This window comes from Symphodus melops (assembly GCF_947650265.1).
Source record: "Symphodus melops genome assembly, chromosome: 15".
NCBI classification, from domain to species: domain Eukaryota; kingdom Metazoa; phylum Chordata; class Actinopteri; order Labriformes; family Labridae; genus Symphodus; species Symphodus melops.
In genome coordinates, this window is record NC_136705.1 from 18,048,183 (window position 1) to 18,074,707 (window position 26,525).

General features: G+C 43.2%; 2 protein-coding genes across 3 annotated transcripts in view; one reads left to right on the top strand and one right to left on the bottom strand.

The window, feature by feature from the left end:
• Positions 1-4,929, bottom strand: part of LOC306835869 (SH3 and PX domain-containing protein 2A-like) — a 49,112-nt gene extending 44,183 nt beyond the window's left edge. For both annotated transcript variants that reach the window (XM_079362647.1, XM_079362646.1), the window contains exons 1-2: positions 4,533-4,929; positions 18-98 (exon numbers count right to left, since the gene is read on the bottom strand). In XM_079362647.1, the coding sequence (XP_079218773.1) occupies positions 18-98; positions 4,533-4,604 (153 nt within the window). In that variant the 5' untranslated portion in view covers positions 4,605-4,929. The remainder of the gene's footprint in view (positions 1-17; positions 99-4,532) is intronic.
• A 2,040-nt stretch (positions 4,930-6,969) lies between these two features.
• On the top strand, positions 6,970-26,476 carry slka (STE20-like kinase a). Its single transcript, XM_079362030.1, is given in 21 exon segments — positions 6,970-7,616; positions 10,764-10,928; positions 12,898-12,946; positions 13,545-13,694; positions 14,468-14,540; positions 14,891-15,085; positions 15,297-15,378; positions 15,480-15,611; positions 15,695-16,502; positions 16,505-16,920; positions 17,012-17,142; positions 17,585-17,708; positions 18,002-18,181; positions 19,997-20,089; positions 21,644-21,715; positions 22,750-22,879; positions 23,318-23,442; positions 23,554-23,748; positions 23,976-24,101; positions 24,463-24,576; positions 24,709-26,476. Coding segments are annotated over 21 exon segments (3,657 nt in total). The 5' UTR covers positions 6,970-7,466; the 3' UTR covers positions 24,856-26,476.
• The last annotated feature ends 49 nt before the right edge of the window (positions 26,477-26,525 follow it).

The following is a 26,525-nucleotide window of genomic DNA, read 5'->3' on the forward strand; positions in this document are numbered from 1 at the left end:
TTACAAGTAACACGTACCTGGAGGTCGAAGAATTTGCTGTACCTCCTGTAGATGACGTGGGAAGTGGAGTCCGAGTAAGTGACGTTGATGAGGTACACCTAGTGAGAGAAGCACAAACAAAAGAGGGCCCCATTAGGAACAAAGTCACTTTGTCAAAGACACCACTGCACTGCTTCAGCTCCACTTGTCCCAATGACACAAAGTGCATTCCATCCTCACTTAACTTCAAGAGGTCGTAAAAGGTCAAATCAACTCATTACGTTTGTCTGTTTCCATTTAGGGGTCAATGAGAGGGCCAATAGATTTCAAGTGTTATGTCATTAATACAATTTTTGATGAATAGCATGTGTGTTTTTCTGGGTCACAGCTCATTGAATCGGAACAATTTCAGTGACTTGAAAAAGGAAAAAATTCTAAATATTCTGATCAGCCAACGCAAAAAACAGTCAGGTTGCTTTTTAATGCTTTATATCAGAAGTAACTTTTTCCACCGTCTGAGGAAATACCTGATGCTCTCATTGTGTCAACAACTTCCATTATTTCTTTCAATCACAAAGAACAATTATAGAGAAGAAGAGTTTATTCGTCGGGATCTGAAACGGGAATATCTTGTCCTTGGCATATAGCAGAACTTGAGTTTTCCCCAAAATAAATTATCTACTTGCCTCAAAAACAAAAGGCCCACAAACAATCGCACATGCCCTGAGGTTTCGGAAACAGATGGCTGCATCCATTGCATTTCCGACTAAGCGCATGGCACAGTGTGTTTACGAAAGCAGCGTTTTCACATCTGGTGGCAATCTGCAAGGACATCAGTTACACGTCTTAGATGCAGTCTCCCTTCTGCCTGCAGTTCAGTGAAGAAAGAGGGTGCAGCGAGGCAGAACAAGCTCTCCAGCAGCTCGCTAATTAGATACAGGCAGCATGACAGAACACTCTGGATTCAGGCAACGGCATGGCTCGAAGTGAGGGTGTGCAAGGTCAAGACACAGCCGAAAAGAACCATGAACCATGTTGAGGTGTGAATAGGAATACCCATATTTGTGCAACAGAAGAAAAATCTGCTATTAAAGCAGCATTATGAGTAAATGTATGAGTTATTTAACCAAGTAACATTACGAGTTGCAAGAGGAATTGATTGTGATGGTAGAAACCAACCCTTTACATACCTTATACGCAAATCATAACTTCATGAAAGAGCATTGGGTTGTTTGCAGGTAAACAACACCGTTACATTCCCCTTTAAAAGAAACCACTTCTGTTTTGAATTAACATTTCTGGTGTGGTCCTAAATACCTGACTTTTAATCAATTTTAAAGGTCTGTTTTAACTGCACAAACTGCAGACTTCTCATTAAATCTTGTTCCTCTGATCTTCCATGATCCCTCTCTGCCTATGTGTGTAAACAAGGATTAGTTGCCATGCACTCTCTGGCTTCCCTGCCATGAGATCCTGGAAGGAAGTCACACTTGAGCAGTGCACAAAAGACAAAGGGTTGCTTCTTTCCTCTTTCCAACCGGATAAGCATTTTCAGTTGCTTAGCTCATAGATAATGAGATTTTTTCTTCTTCCCTCATGGGGACTTCCCAGTCAGCCCCTCACCTCCGGCTTCAGTCCCAGGGGAAAGGCTGTACCCTATGTTTAGTGGCCTTAGGGAGCCTCCCTCAGCAGGAGATGGATGATGCAATTGATCCCAACCCAGGTCTCAGGTTAATTAATCCAATTGTACCTGATGGACTAATTGATTTTTGCAGTTCCACTGAGACATGTCTCGTGACTCATCGGATTCGATTACTCAAGTCAGTGAGAGCAGTCCATGCAGCCACACAAGACTGTGACCACACGTGAATAATGCTTCTAAAGATGTTCCTGTAACGTTCAGGGTGAGCTGAATGTGTGAACACAAACAGCCACATTTTTCATCTGGACTTTGCCCATAATTTTTGTGGCAGCAACCGATCAAAATGAGTGAACAGATGTGAGAACGCAGCAGGAAATATTTAGATAAATTCACTGTGAATTACATACATATAGACAGATAAATTCATAAATTACAACTTTTGGGCAACCAACACAATCTTCTTGCACATAAATTAAGATTCTGCTTTCTACTCAGGTCATATATCCTGTGGATATGTCCAAATAGATAATTTAACATTTAACAAAAAGTTTTAATCATGGTGTCTATTGCTTTGTCTTGCATTTCTGTGCAGTCCTATTCTACAACTTGTCTTCATTCGCACCTGACACTCCAAGTCCCCACTGTGCATGTGGGAACTTAAGTTCAGTGTGTCCTGAAATCTTCAGTAGTGCATTTCTTTTTTTTTTTTAGGCCCAGCCTCATTAGCAGCTCTGGAAGGCAAATGCTTACACTGTCATGTTAGCATGTTGAACAGAAACACCCCTGTATGTTCCAATGCCATGAATGTAAAGATCAACACCTTCAAACACCTGCCACATGATAAGATGAAAGCCTTGAATGCTTCACAAATAATTGTTTGAAAAACTGCACAAAAAAAGGCAGGGGAGTTCCATATTGACGTGCATCTAGTAGCTAGTTCCCACTTATAATATAAATGTTATCCCTTAAACAAATGGGATACAGCCCAGTAAGGTTGCCAACACAGAAAACATGGTATCTCCAAGGTCTTGAGGATAAAGATAGAAGCAAGCACCTGTTTACAGGCCATCTTTTCACAGATGGAAAGCCAGATAGGCAGCAAGTATTTTATCCCACATTCAGTGTACAGCTCAGACTCATATCCTCCCGACTGTGGAGGAGGAGGTTTCCTTCTGTCTGTCTGGCTACACAGCTTTGGTCATGTACAGGATGTCTGAGTGCATTACTAGTATTCCTATTGATGATGCTTCCATGAAGATGTGTGTGGCCGAAGAAAATCTGGCACCAGTTTTTCATATGGGTGTAATGACAAAGAGATGGTACAAAACAAGGACGTCAATATGATACTTGATACTTCAAAGATCTGCTGCTGGTGCACAAATTCTCTCCAGCTTCATTTCATATTTTATGGGAGAAAATGCATAAAACCAACTTGAAATGCAGCGCCGCATGAAGACCACTTATGGAAAAAAAAAATTCAGGCAGTAAAATAGCTTTTAGACAGTTTGCGATAATGTATCTTCACTTCTTTATATCTAAGTGGAGTGTGAGAGACTATTAAATATTTACATCACGACTTAAAGCTCATTGACCTGCAATGTTTTGTGACAATGACTGAAAGTCCATCGCACAACATTTCAACAAGGCTTTGTGTCCAACAATTGTTAGAACAGAATGAAACAGACTGAAATTAAAACCAGTGCATCTCTATAAAGTACAGAAGCAAACACGATTAGGAAGATTATTTACTGTATAAATTATAGATTTTTTATGTCTTAGTGCTCCCACTGGTTCATATCTGCAGCATGCTAACGAAAGAGCCTCTGGTAGCATTTGTACCGCAGTGAGAACATTAGAAAGCTTGAACGAAGCAGCAGACGATCTGTTATTACAAAATACTTAACACACATACACGACAGCATCTGCTTTGAACTTCCAATGCTGCAGTTTTTAAAGTGGTGTATCCATTTAGAGGGGTTTATTTTCCTTTAGAAATGTGTTTCTCTGGTGTCATTGACTCATTTAAGAAGGGCCATACACATTAAATTGTATTATCATTATTATTAAAAGAGGCTGCCATGTTATTTGACATTTCTTGGTGTTGTGTGCGCTAATGCTGCTAAACCAAGACACTTTAACTTATGTTACACTGACCAACAGCCAAACAACATGTTACACCATCAAGAGCAACAGACTTTGGACAATACCTTCAAACCAGCATTTTGTTGTCAACAAGCAACAAACAGATGGAATGTGTAAGGCTACTTTCAGCTAACAGGCTACATTAGTCAACTGAATTACATGAAACATCCTGTTAAAGTACCTGCTAATATCACCACCAGGTTTGTTCACTATGTTGTCTGTCTTTTCAGTCAGGGATCTAATGTGTAGTTGTTGTCAATCAAACAAAACAAAAAAAAACATTCAGTTTCCTCCTGCCAAAGAGAGCATTTCTGATATTTCTCCAGCATTTATCACTAAATTTAACTAGCTCGCATTACATAGTGTAAGCATTATATAGTTTTGACTGCATCAAGGATGGCTGTGTGTGTGCATATTCCTGTTTGAGTCTTAAACAGGTTATATTTAAAATGTAATCTGTTGGTAGTTCTAGATAAAAAGTTAAATAGATACAGTTATAGTTATTTTTTCTAGATAAAAAGTAATAAGGTTAAGTCAGGTCCTCCATCCTTCTACCTACCCCAAAAGTGTAAACATCGTGGTGGAACAAGAGGACAATTCACTGAAAAGTAAAGTTATATGGGATTATTTGGCAAAGTGCCTTGTGCAAACTTGACTAACACAAAGCTGCTCGAATAACTGAACATTTCAGATGACGAAAAAGCCAACGTTTGCTTTCATTAAAAGCTCCTTGAACTAGATATAAACAAACAGGCAGAAGATAACTTACATAATGTTTGGAGGGATTTCTTCTCTTCTGCACGTCCACCACATTAACGTCAAGCACCGTGCGGAGTTTCATCTTCAAACACCAGGCAGGATTTGTATTTTGTTTTTTTAAAGACTCGGAATGCTACAAAACAAGAAGTTCACCATGGAACCAAGGCAATGTATCAACAAATCATGCATTCATTGTCTTGAGAGGTGGAAGAAAAGTTTGAAGAAAAGTCGCAGCACTCAGGTTTAGGATGCATCCATGAAAGAATGTTGTCAGGCGAGTCCAGAGAGCTTCTGAAGTCCTTGTGAAACATTACAACGCAGTAAAAGTGGCGTTTTATCAGTCTTCTCCTCCCTCGACAGGGGCTGGACTCTCCGGTGTACGGCATGGACAGAAGGGGGAATCTACATTTAAGGGGCGGTCCCATTTCAGCAGACTGGACACGCTTAGAGAAATCTAAAAGTCAGACTGTTGCTCGTATACATTGAAGCAAACTTTAACACATGATGTGGTTTGTGGAGGAAACCCGTCTAACCGTTGTAATAAAAAAGGAAATTTCCTTGAATAAAGAGTGGAAGGGAAAATTAAATAGGCAGACGCTGGTTTAGGCCTAAACTCTTATTTCACGTTATAAATAATTCAAAACCAAGTCTTACCAAAAAAAATAAAAAAACATTTCCAATAGCAGAAAAGAATCATAAGCTATGCGTTATCATTTAGAAGCAAGGATGTTTTGTGGCCAGCACAGCCTTATTCTTAACGCTTATCAAATTGAAAAATCCCTCTGAATGCACGCTGTGTATGTATAACATACTCAAGAAAACTGCATAAATGCATAAAAAAGCAGGAACTGGTAGGCCTAGGCTATCCATGCACATTCTCTGTTTGTTTATCTGGAAATTACTTCAAATGTTTTGCACTATGGCTGTTCATCTGGCACTTATTTTAGTAGACAGTCGAATTTCCGACTGACCATAAACTCAGCATATGGCAAATGACTCTGGTCCCACCTAGTGGACGACGCCCGAAGCGAGAGAAAAGCAATAAGTACGTTATCCACCAGAGGGCGCTACATAGCATGAATAATGAGGACGTGCCAATCATAATGTTGGTGCATATTATTATTATCATTATTGTGTGTGGAAATCAATACTGAAAGAGGCTGCAGATTAAAGCGTTCATAACAATCTAATACCGTGCTCCTTCTATAACTTTTGAGCCACAATACAGGCTACATGAACTGTCCCTCACTAAATCAGCCACAATATTAAAGTGCCTCTCAATAACAGGCTACAAAAAACAATTCAACATGGAACACACTGAAAGGGGATTTTTCCACATGAGTTTCCACTGATAGCCTGTATACTTTGTTGCTGGCAGCCCTGTGATGTAAAATGTAGCCTAGGTTATACTTGCACATTTTATTCAGAATCAGCTATTTTGGCAATGTATGTTTAACACAAAAGTAATTTAACTTCAGTAGTGCTCTCTGTACAAAGTAAACATTGAACATTAACAATTAACTGAAAATATAAGCAAGTAATTAAAGACTAATACGTCGGAACAAGACTAAATAAGATAATATTGCAGTGGTGAGTAAAGGCTGTTTTTTTAACCACTTATTCTGCAGAAGTGATCCATTACCCCTTATCACCTGAGCCCTGTTACATTATGTGGGCTCGAGGGGAGTTAAACTGTCACAGCACTTCTGCTATTTTTTTTTTCGTTCATCATGACGACAGGAACTGAAGAAGCATGCGTAGAAGAGCCGAGGAGCTGAGCCGCTGAGCGCTGAGCACGTCCTGTCGAGGAGATTCAGGAAACAGATACAGCGAACCAACCGAGCAAGTTCACCAGCGACAGATCAACTCTTACCGGAAATACATGTGGTATAAACTGCAAACCTATGAAAGGCCATGTGTTATAAAATTTGAAACTCCCTTGGCCGCTCTATACTCACAAGGTTTGCCTTCCATGGAAAGCGTTAGCAATGTTTTGATTATCGCAAACTAATGCATATTTTAATAATATATTATATATGATCTTCTTAATTTACAAACATAGTACAAGATAGGTGAATAGATGGAGAAGGGTTGGGACTCAATTATTGTTTACTTCTTAGCAATCCTTTTCGGATACGTCACTCATAATAACTTAGAGTCCGAACTTTATATATATATATATATATATATATATATATATATATATATATATATATATATATATATACACACATTCAACTGTTTGTATGTAATCATCATCTGTTTTTATGTTCACATATTTGTCTTATATTACATGTTCGGAATAAGCTAATCAAATATCGAAATAGTAGCATTTCCATGCAGTATAGTGTACTTTCTCTTTATATTTACTCATTTTATATGTAAAGCAAAAAAACCCATCATAACGTCGCTCGTCTGTCTGGGGTAGTGTTTTATTTTGAAGGGTTTTACCGGAAACCTTAACACCACGTCAGAAAACTTGACACTCGTCCGCTAACTTCTGTCTGTGTGGTCATCCAACCGAGGCATGGGATCTTTTTGACTCTCCATTTTAACTCGCTGTCGTTAAATGATGAAACTGTCTTATTCAGTGTGATGATATTTGTTGTCTGCGTCTTTTAAAAAAAAACAACAAAAAAAAAACCAGCAGCTCTGGCAACACAGCGGACTCCTTTGACTGAAGACCGTCCTGTGAACACTGCTAGCTATGATATGACTTGGAAAAACCACCGTCGGGGGAAGTTATAATTGACATTATCACAGCTGAATGGCTACAATAGCAGCTTGTCTGCCCTCATTTAACGCCTACATGCTGTTATTTCGATAGCCGCCGTCGTCGGAGGAGGGGAGGAGGAGAGGGGGGGGGACCGCTATAATTTCTTGGCGGAAATAAGAAGGAGAGACCGCCGATCAACGCAACGCTGTAGTTCCCGTCCGAGAGAACATGTCTTTCTTCAATTTTCGGAAGATATTCAAACTGGGGCCTGACAAGAAGAAGAAGCAGTATGAGCATGTACACAGAGACGTGAACCCAGAGGAAATCTGGGACATCATTGGGGAACTTGGAGATGGAGCGTTTGGGAAAGTATTCAAGGTAAAAAAATGTCTTTTCACACCTTTTTTCTTTAAAGACACACGCCTCAATGTGCGAGTCATTCTGCATGCAGGACACAGGATGTGAAATGACAGCGGAGTCCTCATGAAGGCCATATCTTTTAGGCCCCTTAATTGTATCCTTTTTTTTAATTTTCGTTCAGAGGGCCTGCTGCAAACCATCAACAGTATAGTCTCCAATATACATGATGTGTATGTTAACGTGACCTGAGGCTGTGTGTAATAACACCTTCACTCACCTGTAAAGGTTTTCTGAGGTTCAAGAGATTGAAGGAGGCTCTGGCATTACACTACAAGGTTATACATATGAGTTTGCTGTGTCATTGCAACTGCACTTGGTCTCAGTCAAACTCTTGAAGTGAGTGTAAACAGAGGAAACATGGCCTCCTCTCAGATGCCACACTTGATGCTCTCAGGTTGCTCTGAACCTTCGGAGGAAACACAGTTAAAAAAAAAAAGAAGAAGAAGAAACTGCCACTCCCAATCAGCATATAAATTAATGCAAATGTTTTTGCTCAGTGGTGAAAAGTTTGTCTCTTCAGGGTCCTGGTTCTTGTTTGTTTTTTCTCCTTTTTTTGCATAATGTATTTAATCAAGAAGAGGACACAAAACAGCAACATGAACATAGCTTAATGCAAATGTATTGAAATAACCTCTCAATCCGTGTGTTTGGATCTGGTATGGAAATGTTGAAGGGCTGATGGGGGGGGGGGTTTCCTCCTTTTGTGACCTTCTTTCTAAAGCTGTTGTTTGCTGTGTTAGATTACATTATATAGCGAAGAATCCATCGTTTTATTTTCACCAGCTGCAATGTCTGCTACCTGAACTGTTACTCCAGTGTGTGTGTGTGTGTGTGTGTGTGTGCGTGTGTGTGTGTGTGTGTGTGTGTGTGTGTGTGTGTGTGTTGTGATTCGGTGAGGAACTAAAAAATAAGCTCTGTCATGGACCTATTCAGGTTTTCCAATTCATCCGTCATCCAATTCTTTTTAAAGCAAGATCTTGTGACCAGTTCGACCATTAAGGCGTTTCATGTGGATGAAAAACAGACTGGTATGCTATAAGAAAGGTGGGATGTCAAGTGCTTTTAGCCGAAAGCAGTTCAACAAGAAGCTCCGTCTCTCCAACACTTCATGACTTTCCCTCGCAGCGCCTCATCTCTTTCTCTCTGTGGAACTCCTCTGATCAAATAATAATGCCGCTAATGGCCCAGAAATCTGAAGTTGCCCCCCCCAAGTCTCATTAGCTGAATAACTAGCTGTGATGGAAGCCGGATGACTGTCATGGCTTTTCAGACAAAAAAAAAACAGATCCAAATATACGGGGAGACGAGTCTGCCTCCATCAGCTCCTATTACTGTCCACACAGTCCGTGTTTCATCATTTCACAGGCGCTTGATGAGGGCCGCCTCATTTGGGCGGGGTGAGAATAGACTGCCACCGAAGTGTGATTCGGCTCTTAAAGAGTCCTGCACTCAGAAAAAAAAAAAAACATCAACAGGCGCTGTTTGTTGTTTTTTTTATTAGCGAAGAGGTGTGTCACTTTGTTTGGACCCAACAGTCCCTGCGTACATAGTTCTACTCGTATTACCTGCCAGTTCACTAAATCAGATTGGCAGGTGTGTCATACAAATTCATCTCACAGACAAAAAGTCCGTCCTCGAGTAAACCACTGTGCCCAAACACTACAAAGTCGTGTGAGATTTATCTGTATTACAATGTGCTGACATTCAGAAATAATTTACCCGTCTCTAAAGATCAATCTTACAACATGAAGGCTTATGAGATTTGTCAATATGACATCCACAGCTCTCATTTAATCCCTGAAAACAAGCCGGTACTGTGAAATGTTATGTTGGACTCCACTTGAACGTTGAATAAAGACACATAATTGCGGCTCTCTCTTTCCGTCATGAAGCAGTATGTATCTATCAGGGACTCGTCGTCAGCCAGTACAAAGGGAAAGAGCGAGGCAGTGTGTCAGGTCCTTACTGTGTAAATACAGGGTGTGACACACTCTTCAGCGTAACACTCCCTCCCGCTTTTCTTTCCTTAACTCCCTCAGATTGTGTCCATAAACATGGAGTCCAGAGCCGGCCTTAAAATAACTTCTTGGTTACTTGCTGTGCCTGTATGTTTGGTCTTTTTTTATTTTTATTTTTTATCCGTCTTGGCAGAACAGCAGCCGAACCTGGAGGGAAGGTTTTTTTGGAACATGTGTGAAGATTGTGTCCTGTGTATGAGAAGTGAATGCGGCCTCTTGGTTTCCAAACTCATACCAATGAAGAAGCATCTGAAACCTGCATTCTTTATTATACCAACAACAAGCGATTCCACCACTTTCAAAAGTCTTCTTCTTTAAAGATGATCTTTATTTAGATCCTACTGAGAGTACGATTTATTTATTTTAAACAGAAGACAGAACACTTGTACAACACTTACAACAAAAATATACAAATTCATTACAGTACAATACATAATACAATAATAGATAACAGACAAGTAAAGAATAGACAATAATACAATAACAAGAACGGGGGGGGGAGGGGGGTGCAGGTCATTGACAGTAAATTTAGCGCACAGTCTGGATAAGTTCCAGGGTCCTTCTGAGAGTAAGATTGACCCTAAAGATTAGGGGCGTGGCCTCCTGTGATTGACAAGCAGCGACCTCAGAGATGCAGAAAAACACATCGGCTCTCTCCTAGAAATATTTTCACTTCAGTGTAAAAAAAAAAAAAAAAAAAAAGTCACTAAAGCCAGAACGCCAAAGTCAAGGATTTTAAACATATTCTTCAAGCTGATTTCCGACGACAGGATGGCCATGTTCACTTCTTATATATAATCTCAGGTCAGTATGTAGGAGAGAAGTAGCCAATGATTTGCTTTTAATAGCCATAAAGTGCTCCGCTCCTTTCTGTTGATTTTGTCTTCATTGAAAATGTTAATGTTTCTGGATTACGTTCCCAAAGCGCTGCTCCACAGAAAGCTAAATGTTCTGTAATCCAGCCAGCAGCAATACTCAATATGTATTAAACAGCGTGCTCAGTCGATACAGTGTTCCCTGTTTTTTTTTGTTTATTGTGAGGATTTGGTCGGTTCAAGCGTTGACGTCGTCCATGTTTGTATTTCAGGCTCAGAACAAGCAGAACGGGACCCTCGCTGCTGCCAAGGTTATTGACACAAAGACGGAGGATGAGCTGGAGGACTACATGGTGGAGATTGACATTCTGGCCTCCTGCGACCACCATCACATCGTCAAACTGCTGGATGCCTTTTATTTTGAAGGCAAACTTTGGGTAAGTCAGCCAGGTTTTTATTCGCTTTTTTTTGGATTTGAAGCCGAGGAGACACAGAGGCGGTGATCCAGTCATGCACGGAGACACACAAATTCATTTCCAGCCCTTTGTATCCTACCATGAAAGGATCAAATCAGGACATTTATTCCCTGGTTTCAACAAAAGAAGGGTGAAAGTCGGCGTCAGAAGCCTTTTTCACACTGCCTGTTCAGGGTGAGGCTGTAGCTCCTCGCTGTGGGAAAGGTAAGGAGGTTAAATTAGGGGGAAGTCATTTAGTGGCGGTAACAACAGAGGTGTAACAAAGTCAGCTTAAAGTGTGGAGCACACAGGACCGAACAGCAACGTGAAGCTTGCATTGTTTGTTGACACTGACGGGGCACGCTGTGTGAAATCACACTCGAGGGCAGCAGGTGTGAGATTGTGCGGCCAGCAGTCATAACGGCCAAGCCTCACAAAAACCTCCCCTTCCAGCCGCCACAGGCCGCCGTGCAGAAACGACGACCTCACTCTGACACTCCAAGTCTTTTTAATTAGCGGCCGAATATTGAAATCCTCTTTAAAGACCCTCGTGCCTGCTTCTTTCCCGAGCAATGAGTCACAGTGCGCTCTTCAGGCGCGGTCAGCAGGTCTCGCTCTGTGTGCTGTAAGAGGCCCCGCAGCTATTAAGTCCAGGCAGGTGGTGTCATGTGACTGTCCCTTGTGGACCGGCCACATCTATGGGATGATAATAGAGTGGTATTGGTGGCTAGAGAAAGTGCTTTTGAATAATTCAGAGCCCCCCACATCAAAGCAGCATGACGAACATGTAACTTCCTTTGCGCGTTTGCTGCTCAGTTAATAAAGTTCATTTTTCTTATTAATAAAAAGAAGAGGTTATGCTGAACAGATTGATGACGCTCATTTACACCTGAGCTCACTCTTTTCATTGGGAGTACTTTACACCCGTCACAATCATGAGCATGTACAAACAGTAAGATTCCCACGGCACTGTTAATTATTATGTAGGAAGTACCGCTCGGTTCCTCCTCTCTGTGTGAGGCGCTCGCTTGGAGCTTTGAATGATTTTCATCCATCATGTGATACTTTGAGCTGACAGCTTACTGGAAGAGCCATTAGAGATGGTGGGGGTGGAGGGGTGGGGGGGTCAGGTGCATTACTGTTGAGACAGATCAGACTTCACATGTTATGAACTGTAACCGTGTTATTATGCTACCTTTCTTTAATGCACTGCAGCTCGGACTTCACAGCGATGAGATCTGTGAACCTGAGTCGACTCTTCTCTATAAGTTAGACTTCAGCCTATCAGAAGCCTTGCATCATCCTACACAAATCTAAACGTGCCGTGTAGATTTAACTGATTACACCAGTATTATGACTTCCACTCTGTGACTGACGTGGAAAAGTACATTTAAGCTGTCAAGATCAATAATTACCTTTTTAATATATTCTAGGATATTTGTTTGTGGAAAAAGTGACACAGTCCTTAAAAAAGCACATTAACTCAACTTCAACTTTATTTGTCCCCCCAAAGTGTTCTCTAATGCTCACCCAAATGTGGAAGTTGTTTTTTCATCAGAATGTCTGAGGAAATATCCCGGATGTGAGTCACATGTTTACCTACGCACAACACACTCGAAGTGAACATACGGCCAACGGTTGTAACCTCTGCGGAATGTTACAGGTGCAGCAGGAATGTTGTGATGATTTTTTAAAAATGTAATGACCTGAAGAGGAAAGACGCGTCCTTAAAAGTGTCGCCGGTTCACGTCTGACCGAACGGCTTCTCTGACCGTCTCCACGGCGTGATCAGTAACTTCAAGTCGAGGCTCTTCTGTCTCTACTGTGAAAGGCCCCGTTGTTCCCCTTCAATGAATAACAAGTTCAAGCAAATAGTATGGAGCTATGACGGAGTTAAACGAGCGCCACACATGACTTGTACCTTTTTTTTTTTTTTTTGTCACTCTCACAGATCCTCATAGAGTTCTGTGCAGGCGGTGCAGTGGATGCCATCATGCTGGGTAAGTCCCTCTTTCACTGAAGGAAACCTCAAAAAAAAAAAAAGAAGAAGCTTTTTCTTTGCTCCATCCTCCGGTGCCAGCTCTTTTTTTATTCCATCCAGAAGCTTCTCTGTGGGATTTGTTTCCCTCTCGCCAGTTAAAGAGGCCACTCCAACTGTGTAATTATTCGAGCTCAGATTTCAAGGAGTGGTTTTGTCCACTTTTTGCTGTTTCTCTCTCTTTGTTTTGAAGCATGTAGAAACACCTTTTTTTTTTCTTCCGTGCAAATCACACTGACAAAGACGACACCAATCTCTTCCCTTGACTGTTGGATGTTGATCAATTTGGCTCTGTGGTCTGACTCAACTAGAACCCCCCCCCCCCCCCCCCCCCCTTCCCATGTTTGCCCAGTCATACTTGCTGGCTGATTTCAAGGTGGAGTTTGGTTTTCTCTAGTTGCCAATGGTTACCAACAGGCCATCATTTCTGGTGTTGTTATATCAACTCAGTCTGTGTGTATCGAAGTGCTTCACTGAAAACTCAAAACAACATCATGTTACCTGAAAATAAATAAATAAATTATTAACGATTACTTGTGTATTCTATCTGTTATCCACAGAACTGGAGAGACCCTTGACAGAGCCCCAGATCCGCGTGGTTTGTCGACAGACCCTGGAGGCCTTGTGTTACCTCCACGAGAACAAGGTCATCCACCGAGACTTGAAGGCCGGAAACATTCTCCTCTCCCTGAACGGAGAAGTGAAACTAGGTTAAGAAACAAACCTCACGTCATATTCTGCTGCACTCTTCTGTCCGTCATATTTCACTGAACGAGGAGGATTCTTCGCCCGGGAAGCTGATTCGTTGCTGTTCCTCTCTCAGATGGTTGTCCTTGGTGGCCACTCTTTACCTCCCTGCAGGGCCAACACTAATAGGCCTAAAAAGCTAATTAGCACAGTCAAGTGTGGATCCTTTAGCCGTCCGTGCTTTGGCAGCCAGCTGCGCTATGTGACTTGAGGGAGTACAGCAGATTTTACACGTGATAGAACTCACTCTTTCGTCCTGCATCATGTTAAAAAAAAAAAAAAAAAGAAGCGCCTGAGTGTACAGGAGTGGCTGATATATAGAATTAGTTACGTAATATTCCCGCAAAGAAGAAGCGACTGTTTATCTGCTGTCGTAGCCATAGCTGCTGGCTCCCTGGTGATTCACATTCTGTAGGCAGAGGGTCAGAACAGAGCCCGGCATGGAATAATCATCAAGCAGTCACCAGGGACTTCATGATAGATCTCTCTTTCCCTCTTATGTGCACATACTATAAGTGATGCAAGAAGAGCTGCAGGTAGCACAGGTAACAGTGACACTAAAGAGAATGATAAAAGGAAGATGTAGACTTTATAGGTTCACAATTAAAGCAAGTCAGTTTACGTAGTTACGTGCTGTATGCTAATGCACAGTATAGCTTCTATGCTAGTCGGCTCACATTTAACAGTTTAGCTTCCTTCCCTGATTAAAAGAATCATCCTTCCTTTCTTCTTCCAGCCGACTTTGGGGTGTCTGCTAAAAATACCAAGACGTTACAGAGAAGGGACTCTTTCATCGGCACTCCGTATTGGTGAGTCAAGCATCCTGCACACAAGAGGGCATTCACCCCCCCCCCCCCCCCTTTTCATCTGATAATTGTCCCACAACTAAGGGTGATGATTCTTCCGTGCTGTAGCTCAAGAGCTGGCATGAAATGTGGGCTAAGGGAAAAAAAAAAAAAAAAAAGACTAAAAAGCTTCCTAACTTTCAAATCTCAAACTTAAAAGCTTACAAGTACCAATATCTTTCAGCTTTCTTCTCATGAAAAGTAAATAGAACTTACATACAGGGTTCAGAAAGATCAAACAACATGAACGAAAGCACACGGTCACAAGTTAGCTAGATGCTAGATTACAAACCCACCGACTCCTCGTCTTTCAGGATGGCCCCAGAGGTGGTGATGTGCGAAACCTCCAAGGACCGTCCGTACGACTACAAGGCCGACATCTGGTCCCTCGGGGTAACCCTGATAGAGCTGGCGCAGGTTGAGCCGCCCAACCACGAGATGAATCCCATGAGGGTGCTGCTGAAAATAGCCAAGGCCGAGCCGCCCACACTCATGCACCCCTCACGCTGGTGAGACGTTTGCTCTGGTGGTGACACGACAGGGTGGCGCTGGAGTGTTTCCAGGTTCTAGATAAGGATATGTTGACTGTTGATGTTTGATTGGTTGCTGAATTGCACTCCTAACTGAATGGCCATAAAGGAGAGAATGGTATTAACTGTTAAAGGCACAGACACATTAACTCTGTGCTACAGAGTTTTGACTGGTTTTGTTTCTTGAAAGGTCCCCAGAATTCAGCGACTTTCTGCGGAAGTCCCTTGATAAGAACGTGGACCATAGGTGGAGCTCTGTACAGCTTCTGCAGGTAAGCTGCCCTACTCACACGCACTACCTGCTGCCGTCTCAAAGTAAACGTACAGTAAAAGTACATTTTTGATGTCTTGTGTCACCTTTCTGTGCACGCAGCATCCGTTCGTCACCAGTGTTACAGACTGCAAACCTCTCCGAGAGCTCATCGCCGAGGCCAAAGCTGAAGTCACGGAGGAGCTCGAGGACAGCAAAGAGGAGGAGGAGGAGGAGGAGGCCGATACACCTCTGGTATGTAGCTATGTTGACGCATGTGTGTTGGAAGAGCCTTGGCAACATTCTGAGCCTTTCGTTGATGTCATTGTTTGGCTCAGGCGGCTCCGGGGCACAAGAGAGCGCCCTCAGACGCCAGCGTGGCCAGCTCAGAGGATGACAAAGTCCCACCGACTCCCTCCACGCTGGAATCTGTGACAGAAAAGACCGAGACAGTGCCCGCCGAGGACCAGACCAGCGATAAGCTCTCCGATGAAATACTTGGAACAAGCGAGGTGGATAAGCCGAAAGAGGAGAAACTCAACGAGGTGTCTAATGCTGATAATGCAGACGTGGTATCTGGGCTAGCTGAGCCTGCAGTGGACCTGGTCTCACAAGCTCCCACCGAGCCTAAACCAGAGGACGGTCTAAATGAAGAGATTCCCTCTGAGCCTGCGGCATCACTGCCAGAGGAGAACGGCGAAACAGCCCAAGAACTTATCCCAGACGGTGAAGAAACAGAGGAAGAACAGAAGGAGATACCAGAAGAGAAAGCAAGAAATGAACCTTCCCAAATAATAGAAGAACAAAGAGAGGAAAAGGGGATGGAAGAAAGGGAAGAGAAAGAAAAAACAGAAGGTACGGAAGATTTGGAAGAATCTCAAGAGCAGCCTGAAGATAAACAAGAGGAAGCAGGAACCATATCAGGAGAAGTTGAACAGCCAGAAGAAGACAGAAGAGATGCAGAGAAGGAGATTCCTCAGAAAGAAGAGGCAGAAGACACAGCTAATGGCCCAGATGTAAATACAGACACAGAGAATATAGGATCAGATGTAGTCGACATAAACATAAATGGAGAAACAGACACAAAGTCAAGCGTGGATGACACCCCTGCTGAAGTTCTGTTAGAGAAGGAGGCCACGCAGAGTCAGCAGAGGAAAAACCCGAGGATGAAAAGCAGCCTGACCGAGACAATCAGCCCAGTGAGGAGAATAAACCAGAGGACCAGACGCCCACCCAACTGACAAATGGAGTCAGCGACGAAGCCAAAGAAAGCTCAGAGGGTTCGGAGCCAGCGGTCCCACGTAAAGACGTCCACATGAAGGAAGGCGAGGAGAACGCTGCTCCTGCAGAGGAGAATACTTCCCAAGATGCCGTCTCTGTCCAGGAGAGTGAAACGGACTCAGAGTGCAAGATGGAGCCCGGAAGCCCAGCTGTGATTAAGTCCGACGTGGAGAAGGACTCGGACTCCGGGAGCAGCTCTGCAGCTGACAGCAGCAGCCTCGACCTCAATCTGTCCATCTCTAGCTTCCTGTCCAAGAGCAAGGAAGGCTCTGTGTCTATGCAGGTAACACGCGCCTCCCCTCCAACCTCAGTTGTCAACATATCAACTATATTCCCAAAACGTTGCACCAAAATATTCCTGTTTCCTCTTGTAGGAGTCAAAACGTCAGAAAAAGACGCTGAAGAAGACCCGTAAGTTCATGGTGGACGGTGTGGAGGTCAGCGTGACCACGTCGAAGATAGTGACGGATAACGACACCAAGAGCGAAGAGATGAGATTCCTCAGGTACATCTGCCTTTAGTCTGCTTATTGTACTGTCCGTCCTAAATATGTTACATGGCCTATTTAACACGCCTGCCTCAAATAGCTCTCATTTCACTTGACAACGCCCACAGCTTTTTTTTTAGTTTTTTTTTATGGGTTATCTCACGTGACGCATGCTGCTTTATGTTTCTGTCATCTCCCATGTTGCCTTTTAAAGACACAAAGTCTGACCCTGAATGTTTATATTAGTCATCATTGTCTTCCTGGGTTCACGAGCCTGTGGTAGTTATGCACAGAGTTAACATGCGTCCATCAGATACTGTAATTACTCTTCATCAACAAGTATCATGCAACAGATGATTGCTAATATGGAGATGCAGAATTGTGCGTGTACGTTTCTGACCTGTTCAATGAAAATGTGGCGACACGCTGACTGTGTGTTGGTGTTTGGTGGTTTCCTCAGGCGGCAGGAGCTGAGAGAACTGCGCCTCCTGCAGAAGGAGGAGCAGAGGGCGCAGCAGCAGCTGAGCAACAAGCTGCAGCAGCAGAGAGAGCAGATCTACCGGCGCTTCGAACAGGAAACAACTGTGAGTCAGTTTGTGCTTACCGCAGGGGTGTGATGTGTGCGTTTGTTTTTTGTTTTTTTTGTTTTTTGGGGCCAACTCGTAGGAAACAGAACGTTTCAACTCAAAGCTGATCTCAATCTGATGTAGAGGTTCACCCGAGTGTCTCTATCCCATTATCATGAGTGTGTCTAACTGTCCTACATTCAGTTTAAAACACAATGAAGAACGAAATCAAGCTTTTTACATGTTAAATCTGTCTTCGTCTAAATGTACTGAAGCCTGACGGCCTGCACTTGTTCATTCTCTCTGTGCAGGCGAAGAAGCGTCAATATGACCAAGAGGTGGAGAACCTGGAGAAGAAGCAGAAGCAGACCATCGAGCGGCTGGAGCAGGATCACACCAGCCGGCTCAGAGACGAGGCCAAACGCATCAAAGCCGATCAAGACAAGGAGCTGTCCAAATTCCAAAACATGCTGAAGAACCGGAAGAAAGAGGTACGAGCTTGCACAAGGGTTTTCTGCAGGGTGGAGCTGGAAGTGGGCTGGTCCGCTCCGAGTTTGGGGGGGGTCGCACCTTGTTGCATGTCATAGATAGGAGCTGTTTTAATGGCGCATGGGTTCAACAACTTTCCCTTACTTGGCTGTGTGTATTCGTATTAATCCTGTGGGAGTGGTGTTCCTTGCGGCTCTGCTTGGTGCTGTGTGTGTGCAGATGATTGCACACACACACACTGTTCAGTCTCTCTCATAGATGCTGCTAGCTCCATGTTGTTCTGTCCATTATTCATCTGGCCCGAGGCTTCTGGATTCCCCCCTTAGCAACACTTTGCTACAGTCTATTTGTTGTCTTAAGAGAACTCTTTAATAAAGGTTCAGTCTCAGGATAAGTATGAGACCTTATCACGCCGGCCTTTTTATGAAGACGTGCGGTCTTTCTCTGCTTAACAGCTTTAAATGCATTCCTGCGGGAGTTTGCTGCGCTTTCAGTCGTTCTGTTTTGCTTCATGCTACTTTTTATGGCAGCAGAGCCGGTTGGCATCCATTGTGTGTCCTGGTGCTGGTTGTGCTGCTTGTAATTTGCTCTCTGGGTCCCTTCGAGTCATTTTTAATTGTGCTAGTCGGCTAAAAAGCATTTAGCATGTCATCTTTTTAGTCGTTTCTCTGTTAAGAAAATACAAGCTTTCTTGTGATGTCCATGTTTATACTCTCTGTCTTATTTGCAATGTTATAATCCTTGTTTAAAATGTTCTGTCATTGTGTATTGAACTAACCATGTTTCTTGTGTGAGTGTGTGAGCTGGCTTTGGTCATGGGATGGCTGACGTTTGAAGATTTTCCGAGTGGTGTCTGGATAATTTGGGGAAATAATGATGAAGCCTGAATAATACAGAGTAACTGACATGGAATCCCATTGAACATGTTTATTCAAGGATTTCAAGGATTCAACCGCCGTACACATTGAATGCCTTTTGGGTTTTTCTATACATTGAAAAACTGCCCTGGCTGCTTCCATTACAGAGTCGCTAAGGAGGCGACCCGTAAACAAATACACAAAAACAACAAAGACATAAAGAGGACTTAGATAGAACAGGAAGCAGTGTGTTTCTGGCTAATCGCCCCGCAGACTGTTGGAAAGTCGTCGTCATGGCGATGATAGCACTGCGTTGCAGTCACAGCATCATTAAAATGATGAAACCTAAAACTGTGCTGTGGCCTTTTCATGGCGTGGCCACTCTTTAAGAGAAGTACTGTAGGTGCCACCAGGATCTTTTCTCGGGTGCTGTTGCATTTTCAAGGTACTCTTTTCAAGGAACTCTCAGGACAAGTCCGGACATCTTTTTTAGACCCAGAACAAATTCATGAAGATTCAAAAATGACATTTTGTCTTAGTATTGGTTATTAAAAGAATTCAAATGTAGCCAAGTAATTCCAACTCAGTTACTCTTTTTTTTATTAGCTATAGGAATGATAATCATCTTGTTGGCTGTGGGACTTAATTACATGCAAAGTAACAGAGCAGGAGCTGATTCTGGGACTAACATCTTCTCCCATGTACAAGTGTACATGAGCGTTTTTTCTTCTGACTAAATCAGGACGCTGATCTGTGCAGCTACAGTTGGGATGTGTTCTCAAAAATGACTAATCCAAAACCTCCCTTGACTAGTTCAAGTGAATATACGGCGGTGGGAATTGCTTGACGCAGGGTCTCTCCTGTCAAAGTGGGCTGTGCATGTCTTCTGCTGTTGTTGGCCAGCTTTGTTAGATTTCCAGAATATGACAGCATCAACCAGTTTCTGCACACACACTGTAGGCCAAACAGGAGGTTGGACAGTCACCCAGATACATGAGAAAAGAGCTCATGAAACGCATAAAGGAGGACCTAATGCTCCTTCAGACATCAGAGGTAAACATCACCTGCCAATATCTCTCTCTCTCTCTCTCTCTCTCTCTCTCTCTCTCTCTCTCTCTCTCTCTCTCTCTCTCTCTCTCTCTCTCTCTCTCCTCTCTCTCTCTCTCTCTCTCTCTCTCTCTCTCACTGAATATGACTCTCTTGTTTCAGCCGCATATGACTGTTGGTATTTGTGTAAAGTTCACATCATCCAGTCGTTCCCAAACTTTCTCTGCATCCCTTTATAGATCAAAATATTTTCAAGCCCGACCAGCCCTCACCTTACACATCATGACATCAACACGTATCGGCATTCACCATCACATTTCTATATTCTGAGAATGAATCTAAAACTTTGGCTGCAAAACAACAAACTGAAACAACTGACAAAAGAGGAAGTCATTCAAAGTGATACTATAACATACTTCCTAGTTTCATGACACTTCCCTATCCCACGCCCACTTAGGGAATCACTGAGCTTATGAAAGACTACGTGAGGGATCCAAAATATATGTACTTAATCCAATTCTAATGATTTCACAAATACAGAATGATAGTAATGTCACCTGTCATTCATGAGGCTAACATACTATAATGACTTTGAGTGCATTAGCTGTGTCTTTTCTCATTAGAGGTCACATATTATCCTTCCTTTTCAACCAGTTTAATTCAGTCTTAGAGATTCCCTGTGAAGTGTGTTGTTCTTAATCCACTCTGATCCTGTATATGGTCATACCTTTAAACCCTTCTATTTCAGCCCCGATCAAAACAGGCTGTTTCTGCGTCTGTAGCTTTAAATGAAGTTAGCTGTGTGTGACCACGCCCCCTTTCTGGAAGGGCTTAGGCTTTCTTGCGCCATGTCCAGATGTTTATGGTGAGAAGGTGGTCTCAGAGTGCAGAACAAACACCTCGCTGTGGGAGGGTTACCGTCCTGGGGGAGGGGTTACTGCCCTTTGTGATGTCACAAAGGGAGCATCTCCTAAACGGCCTGTTTGAGCACTCAGGAGGAACTTTTCTCGTTATTGGGGGGTTTGTAGACGGACGAGGGGCACACATTAGTGTTTGATTTTGCATAATATGTGACCTTTAAGATAACTTTTCTTTCTTGTTGTGAAACCTTGTCCAGACTTTATGTTTTCTTGTTCATCTTTCATGAATTAGAGTCTTGGGACACGAGTCCTTCCTGTCTTTGAAAGGTAACTGATATGATTGACACTCATTGAGCCAGTAGCATGAAAAGTGACAAACCTTCTCTTCTGCTCGAAGGACTGAACTGATGTGCCGACGTCATGAGCCGCTTTCATGCATGAGAAGATGTTTTTAATAACTCATTAACCGACTTCCTCCTAACTCGTACCCAGAGCTGTGCTGCGCCGCCTTAAACTCACCGATTATTCCCAAAGTAGAAAGGGTCATCCCTTGCATAACTTGGAGAGAATCAGTGTGTGTGATGCTGTGTGTGTGTGTGTGTGTGTGTGTGTGTGTGTGTGTGTATAAGAGAGATCCTCAGCCTTGTGTGTGATGTCTGTCCCTGATCAGGGCAAGTGCGCTGTGTGCTCTCCTCCGCAGGCAGTGGCCCAGGTTATGATACAGTCTTTTCAGTTGTCCTCATGTGCCCTCTTCAACGCTCAGATGCAGGATGTAAGTCCCGCCCCCCTCCCCTCCCCTCCCCCCTGTTTTTCTCCGTCTCTGGCCCATACTTAGATATGAAGCGATATAAAGCGACAGGCTATCTTGTGACAGTTCAGTTTCTCACACACATAACAAGCATGGGCTGCCTTGTTTTTTTTATTTTATTTTATTTTATTTTATTTGGAGTGTTGTCATCACTGTGTTTGTGCAGTGGTTCTCTTTTCCTTCTCCTGCACAGTATTTCCCTTCATACGTCCACAAACGTTCCACATCTTATCTGTGTATATTTATATGTCTCACACTTGGAGTCTGGCAGTAAACATGTAGAGTCTTCTCCAGAGGTGCTGTCGTTGCCTGTCTGGATGCATGTTTGTCTCTGTCAGTCCGAGCTCCAAATTTAGAACCACCGCCTCACAGCAGGAGCGTTTGGTGCAAAAAAACCTGCAAACACACAACATCACATCTTAACCGGAGACTTCATCCGTCTGATGTTTGACGTGAACATGATCAAACACACCAAATCAGGGCCGAATAACAGCAGCGCCTAACCAGTCATTAGCCACCTGCTAGCCATTAGCCATTTCGAACGGATAGACCTCCACACAGCTTTCTTAAAGACGTCTCATTATTTAGTGAGTCGTGCGTCATGCAGGCTCCAGACAATGTGAACATTAATGTCAATGTTGTCTCACATAAAGTTATGAATCTGAATCTTTACTGAACTGTTTACGTTTCTCTCTCTTTCTCTCTCTTCACCTCCATTGTGGATCGTTGCCATCCATGACTTCTGAGTGTCTCTCCCTCTGACTCCAGTTGATGATGTGACAGCTTAATGGCTCTGTGTTGTACTGAACTTCAAGTGTTTGATGAGATAATACATAAATTCAGGCAGATTTGAGACTTTTTTTTGTTGCTGTTATTGTGCTCTCTCTCTCTCTCTCTCTCTCTCTCTCTCTCCTCTCGACTGTCCCTCTGTCTGCACTTGATCCCCCCCATGACTTCCTCTGCTCACTGCTCCTCCTCTCCTCCCTCTGGCACCTCAGGAGCAGGAGTTCCTCCAGAAGCAGCAGCAGGAGCTGGACGGAGCGCTGAAGAAAATCATCCAGCAGCACAAACTGGAGATCGCCACTATAGAGAGAGACTGCCTCAACCACAAGCAGCAGCTGATGAGAGGTGAGAGACGGAGGTGGAGCTGCGGGGTCTCCGAACATAACTGCTCCCCACCCTCGGAGGCACCCGGTGGATTTCATTCTCTGTACTGGTGTCTATACGTCATCACTGTAATGTCCAATCGAAATAAAGCAACGGGTCAGCTGATTTGGAGCTGTTGTGGTCAGGTCAGGTGCTGGTAAGAAACTCCTCTGGTCCTTGTTTCCAGTGATCAGTCCAAGCGTTGAATGTGTAACCAACACGGAGATATTTCTGTGTGTGAGACGCTGACACACAGACGCGCTTGTTTGTCGTGTCACGGCTTGTCCTCCTCTCTCTCTCTGTTTTACGTCTCTCTGCTCATCACAGCCTGACATGCACGTACATGTTTGAGGAGTCACACTTCAAGCGACGTTCCTTGCTTATTTACGTATGTGTAATTGCACGCGTGCATTTTTGTAGCTCGAGAGGCAGCCATGTGGGAGTTGGAGGAGCGCCACCTGCAGGAGAAGCACCAGCAGCTTAAGCAGCAGCTCAAAGACCAGTACTTCCTGCAGAGACACCAGCTGCTCAAGAGACACGAGAAAGTAAGAGCTGAGGAGAGAAACGCGGGGCTCTTCTCTGGATAACGCTGCAGGACTCACAAACTTTGTGTGCGTTTGTTTGTTGTTTTGTTGTTGTTGTTGTTGTTGTTGTAGGAGATGGAGCAGATGCAGCGCTACAACCAGCGGCTGATCGAGGAAATGAAAAACAAACAGACTCAAGAGAGAGTCCGTCTGCCCAAGATTCAACGCAGCGAGGCCAAGACCCGCATGGCCATGTTCAAGAAGAGCCTCCGCATCACGGCCACGGCCTCCGTCACCCCAGAGATGGAGAGAGAGAAGATCAAGCAGGTGCACAATCTGCAGAGGCCTGCTGCTGTTTGAACATTTTCTGCTCTTCACCTTTAAAATGAAGTGACTAAAAAAAACTTATCAACATCTGCCCAATAAGAAAAACTCCTAATGGTCCCAGCCTGTTTGGATCTCAGACCAGCAACTTTCCAGCAACGTGTTTTTTTTTTTTTTTTTAGGGGGTTGAATTCCTGTTAAAGTCTCTCTTTTTTTTTTTTTTTCTCCAGTTTGCAGTTCAGGAGGAGAAGAGGCAGAAGAACGAGAGGCTCCATCAACACCAGAAACACGAGAACCAGATGAGGGATCTGCAGCTGCAGTGTGACTCAAACATCAGGGAGCTGCAGCAGCTACAGGTGAGGGCAAAACGTCGACGCATCACCTCCTTCTGAAGTTGTTTTCAAACGACAAGTTCAGAGTGAGTTTATATTATTACTGTCATTTATCAGCTTCCCTTATTTTCCCTCGACCCCGACACATTAGTCCACGACTGAAGAGGATAAATAAATCAGCCATTTTCTGATAGCAGGAGTTTTTAGCTATTTATCTTAAATCAGTGAAGTGTGAAGGAGAGGGAAAAGAAATGGAATAAAATAAGAAGAAAAAAGCTTAGTTGTAATGAAACGTATAAAGCAAAATACAGCGCACATAAAGGAAGTTGAAGCTAAGAGAGCAGGTTGTGTTGTTTAATGCTGACTGTGTGATCTCTCCTCACAGAATGAGAAGTGCCACCTTCTGATCGAACATGAGACCCAGAAGCTGAAGGAGCTGGATGAGGAGCACAGCCAGGAGATAAAGGAGTGGAGGGAGAAGCTGAGACCCAGAAAGAAGGTACATGTAACATCCATGTTCTCTCTGACAGATGATTGTCCCTGTCACGTGTTCTCTGCGTGGTCACACCCGTGTTCAGCGTGAAGCGCCAGGGCACAGTTTCAATGTGTTGTGTTGTGCTGCCCCCTGCAGGCGCTGGAGGAGGAGTTCACGCGGAAGCTTCAGGAGCAGGAGGTCTTCTTCAGGATGAGCGGCGAGTCCGAATGCCTTAACCCCACCACACAGAGTCGAGTGTCCAAATTTTACCCAATCCCAAACCTGCACAACTCCGGTTTATAGCCTCCAGTCAGAAACCGACTTTATCAATCTAAGACAGACTGTTCCAGGAGAAGCGGCGTCATTCCTCCGACCGTTACTGAGTTCCATGAAAACACCTTCACTGCTTTGACTCCACCGTTAGTGAGCATGACGTGCCTACACACTGTTCAACACACCAACCGATTTTTTTTCTCCGCTTGTTGGGAAATGTCGGGTGGATAATATGCACTTTTTTTCCCACCATGTTCAAATTTTCAGAAGTCTGCAGTCGGTAGCGAAGTCCAATCATGCTGAACAGAGAAGTGTTAGCACAGCCGGCCACAGTATGAATGATCTCAGTGCCTCATGTGTTCCTTATGTTTCAGGCCCTTCCCTGTGTTTTCTTCGGTTTGCAGTAAATACAAAGCCCCCTGAATGTCATGCACTTAAATAGCTAGTTATCAAAAAAAATCATCTGAGAAATTATTCGAATCATTTCACAAAAGCAGGTTATGAAAATAGTGTTTTTTGCTGCGTTCGAAGGTAACGCTGCTTCACGGGAGAAGTGCAGATGAGTCACTGCTCTCAAAAGAAAAAAGTAATCTCGTTTAATGCTGTTCTTAAAAAAAAAAAAACTTTGTTGGGTTTAAAAAAGTGAAGGGAAAGAAAATGAATAATTCATTCAAAGCAGTATACTGTGTTTTTAATGAGGCAGCGCTGAGAAAAAGTGAGAAGTTTGCACCTACATATCCCGTTTAGTCTGAAAGCACACAAACTAAACGTCTTTGTTTCGTTAGTCAAACAACCAAACACACCTGTGTAGAATACAGGGCAGAGCTGTTCATCAAGAAAATACAAATGATCAAAAAGAATTTAGTTCACCTTCTTTGGAGCTAGCTTGAGAAGGGGTTTTCACTATCGGATGCTTTGTCGTGAAGCGCTCAAGGAATGTAAAGCTGTTGATTTGCACTGTTTTGCCACATGAGCTAACTGGGAGAGAAAAAACAAGTATGCAGTAGTTAACTGTTAAACTGTTTTTTTTTGTTGTTTTTTTTTTACAGTGAGTCCACTTTGTCTCACGCAGGCCTCTTCAGGTTGTTTTTATTTTACCTTTGAATCATTTTTAAATATACCCTCTAGCATTTTATCAACACGTCTTATTCCAGAAGGTATTTCAGATTAATCAACGCTGTAATCGCTGTTTGTTTGGGGGGGGGTTTTGAGGGGGGGGATTTCATTGCTGTATGAAAGGCAAAATGCTGTATCCTTTTTTTGATTTCAACACATGAGAAGACGTGTCGCTGTTTTCCAGTAGAAAAAGTAATGACGGATCGCAAAAAGAGACGTAAACAAACCTGACTGGTTGGTCTTTGCCACTTCATATCATCAGTGCATGTTGTCGTTTCTTTACTCACATGAACATTGACGTGTGTGTCATGAATGCTGGATTTTTATTTGGCGTTATAGGAGACTGCCCTCTACATTTCTATATTTTTTTTATTTTCAGTTGCAGCATTTGGATGTGTCTCTGTTCTACCACGATGGATATTCTCAGTATATGCATTTTTTGATGTCAAATCCAATGTATTTAAAGTGTCTTTATAAGTGGACAATTCTTCTGTTGTTGTAAATAAAATAATGACTGTTTATTTGACATTGAAAACACCACGAGTGAATTCATTCTAGAGATCAATTGAGTCACACAAATATCA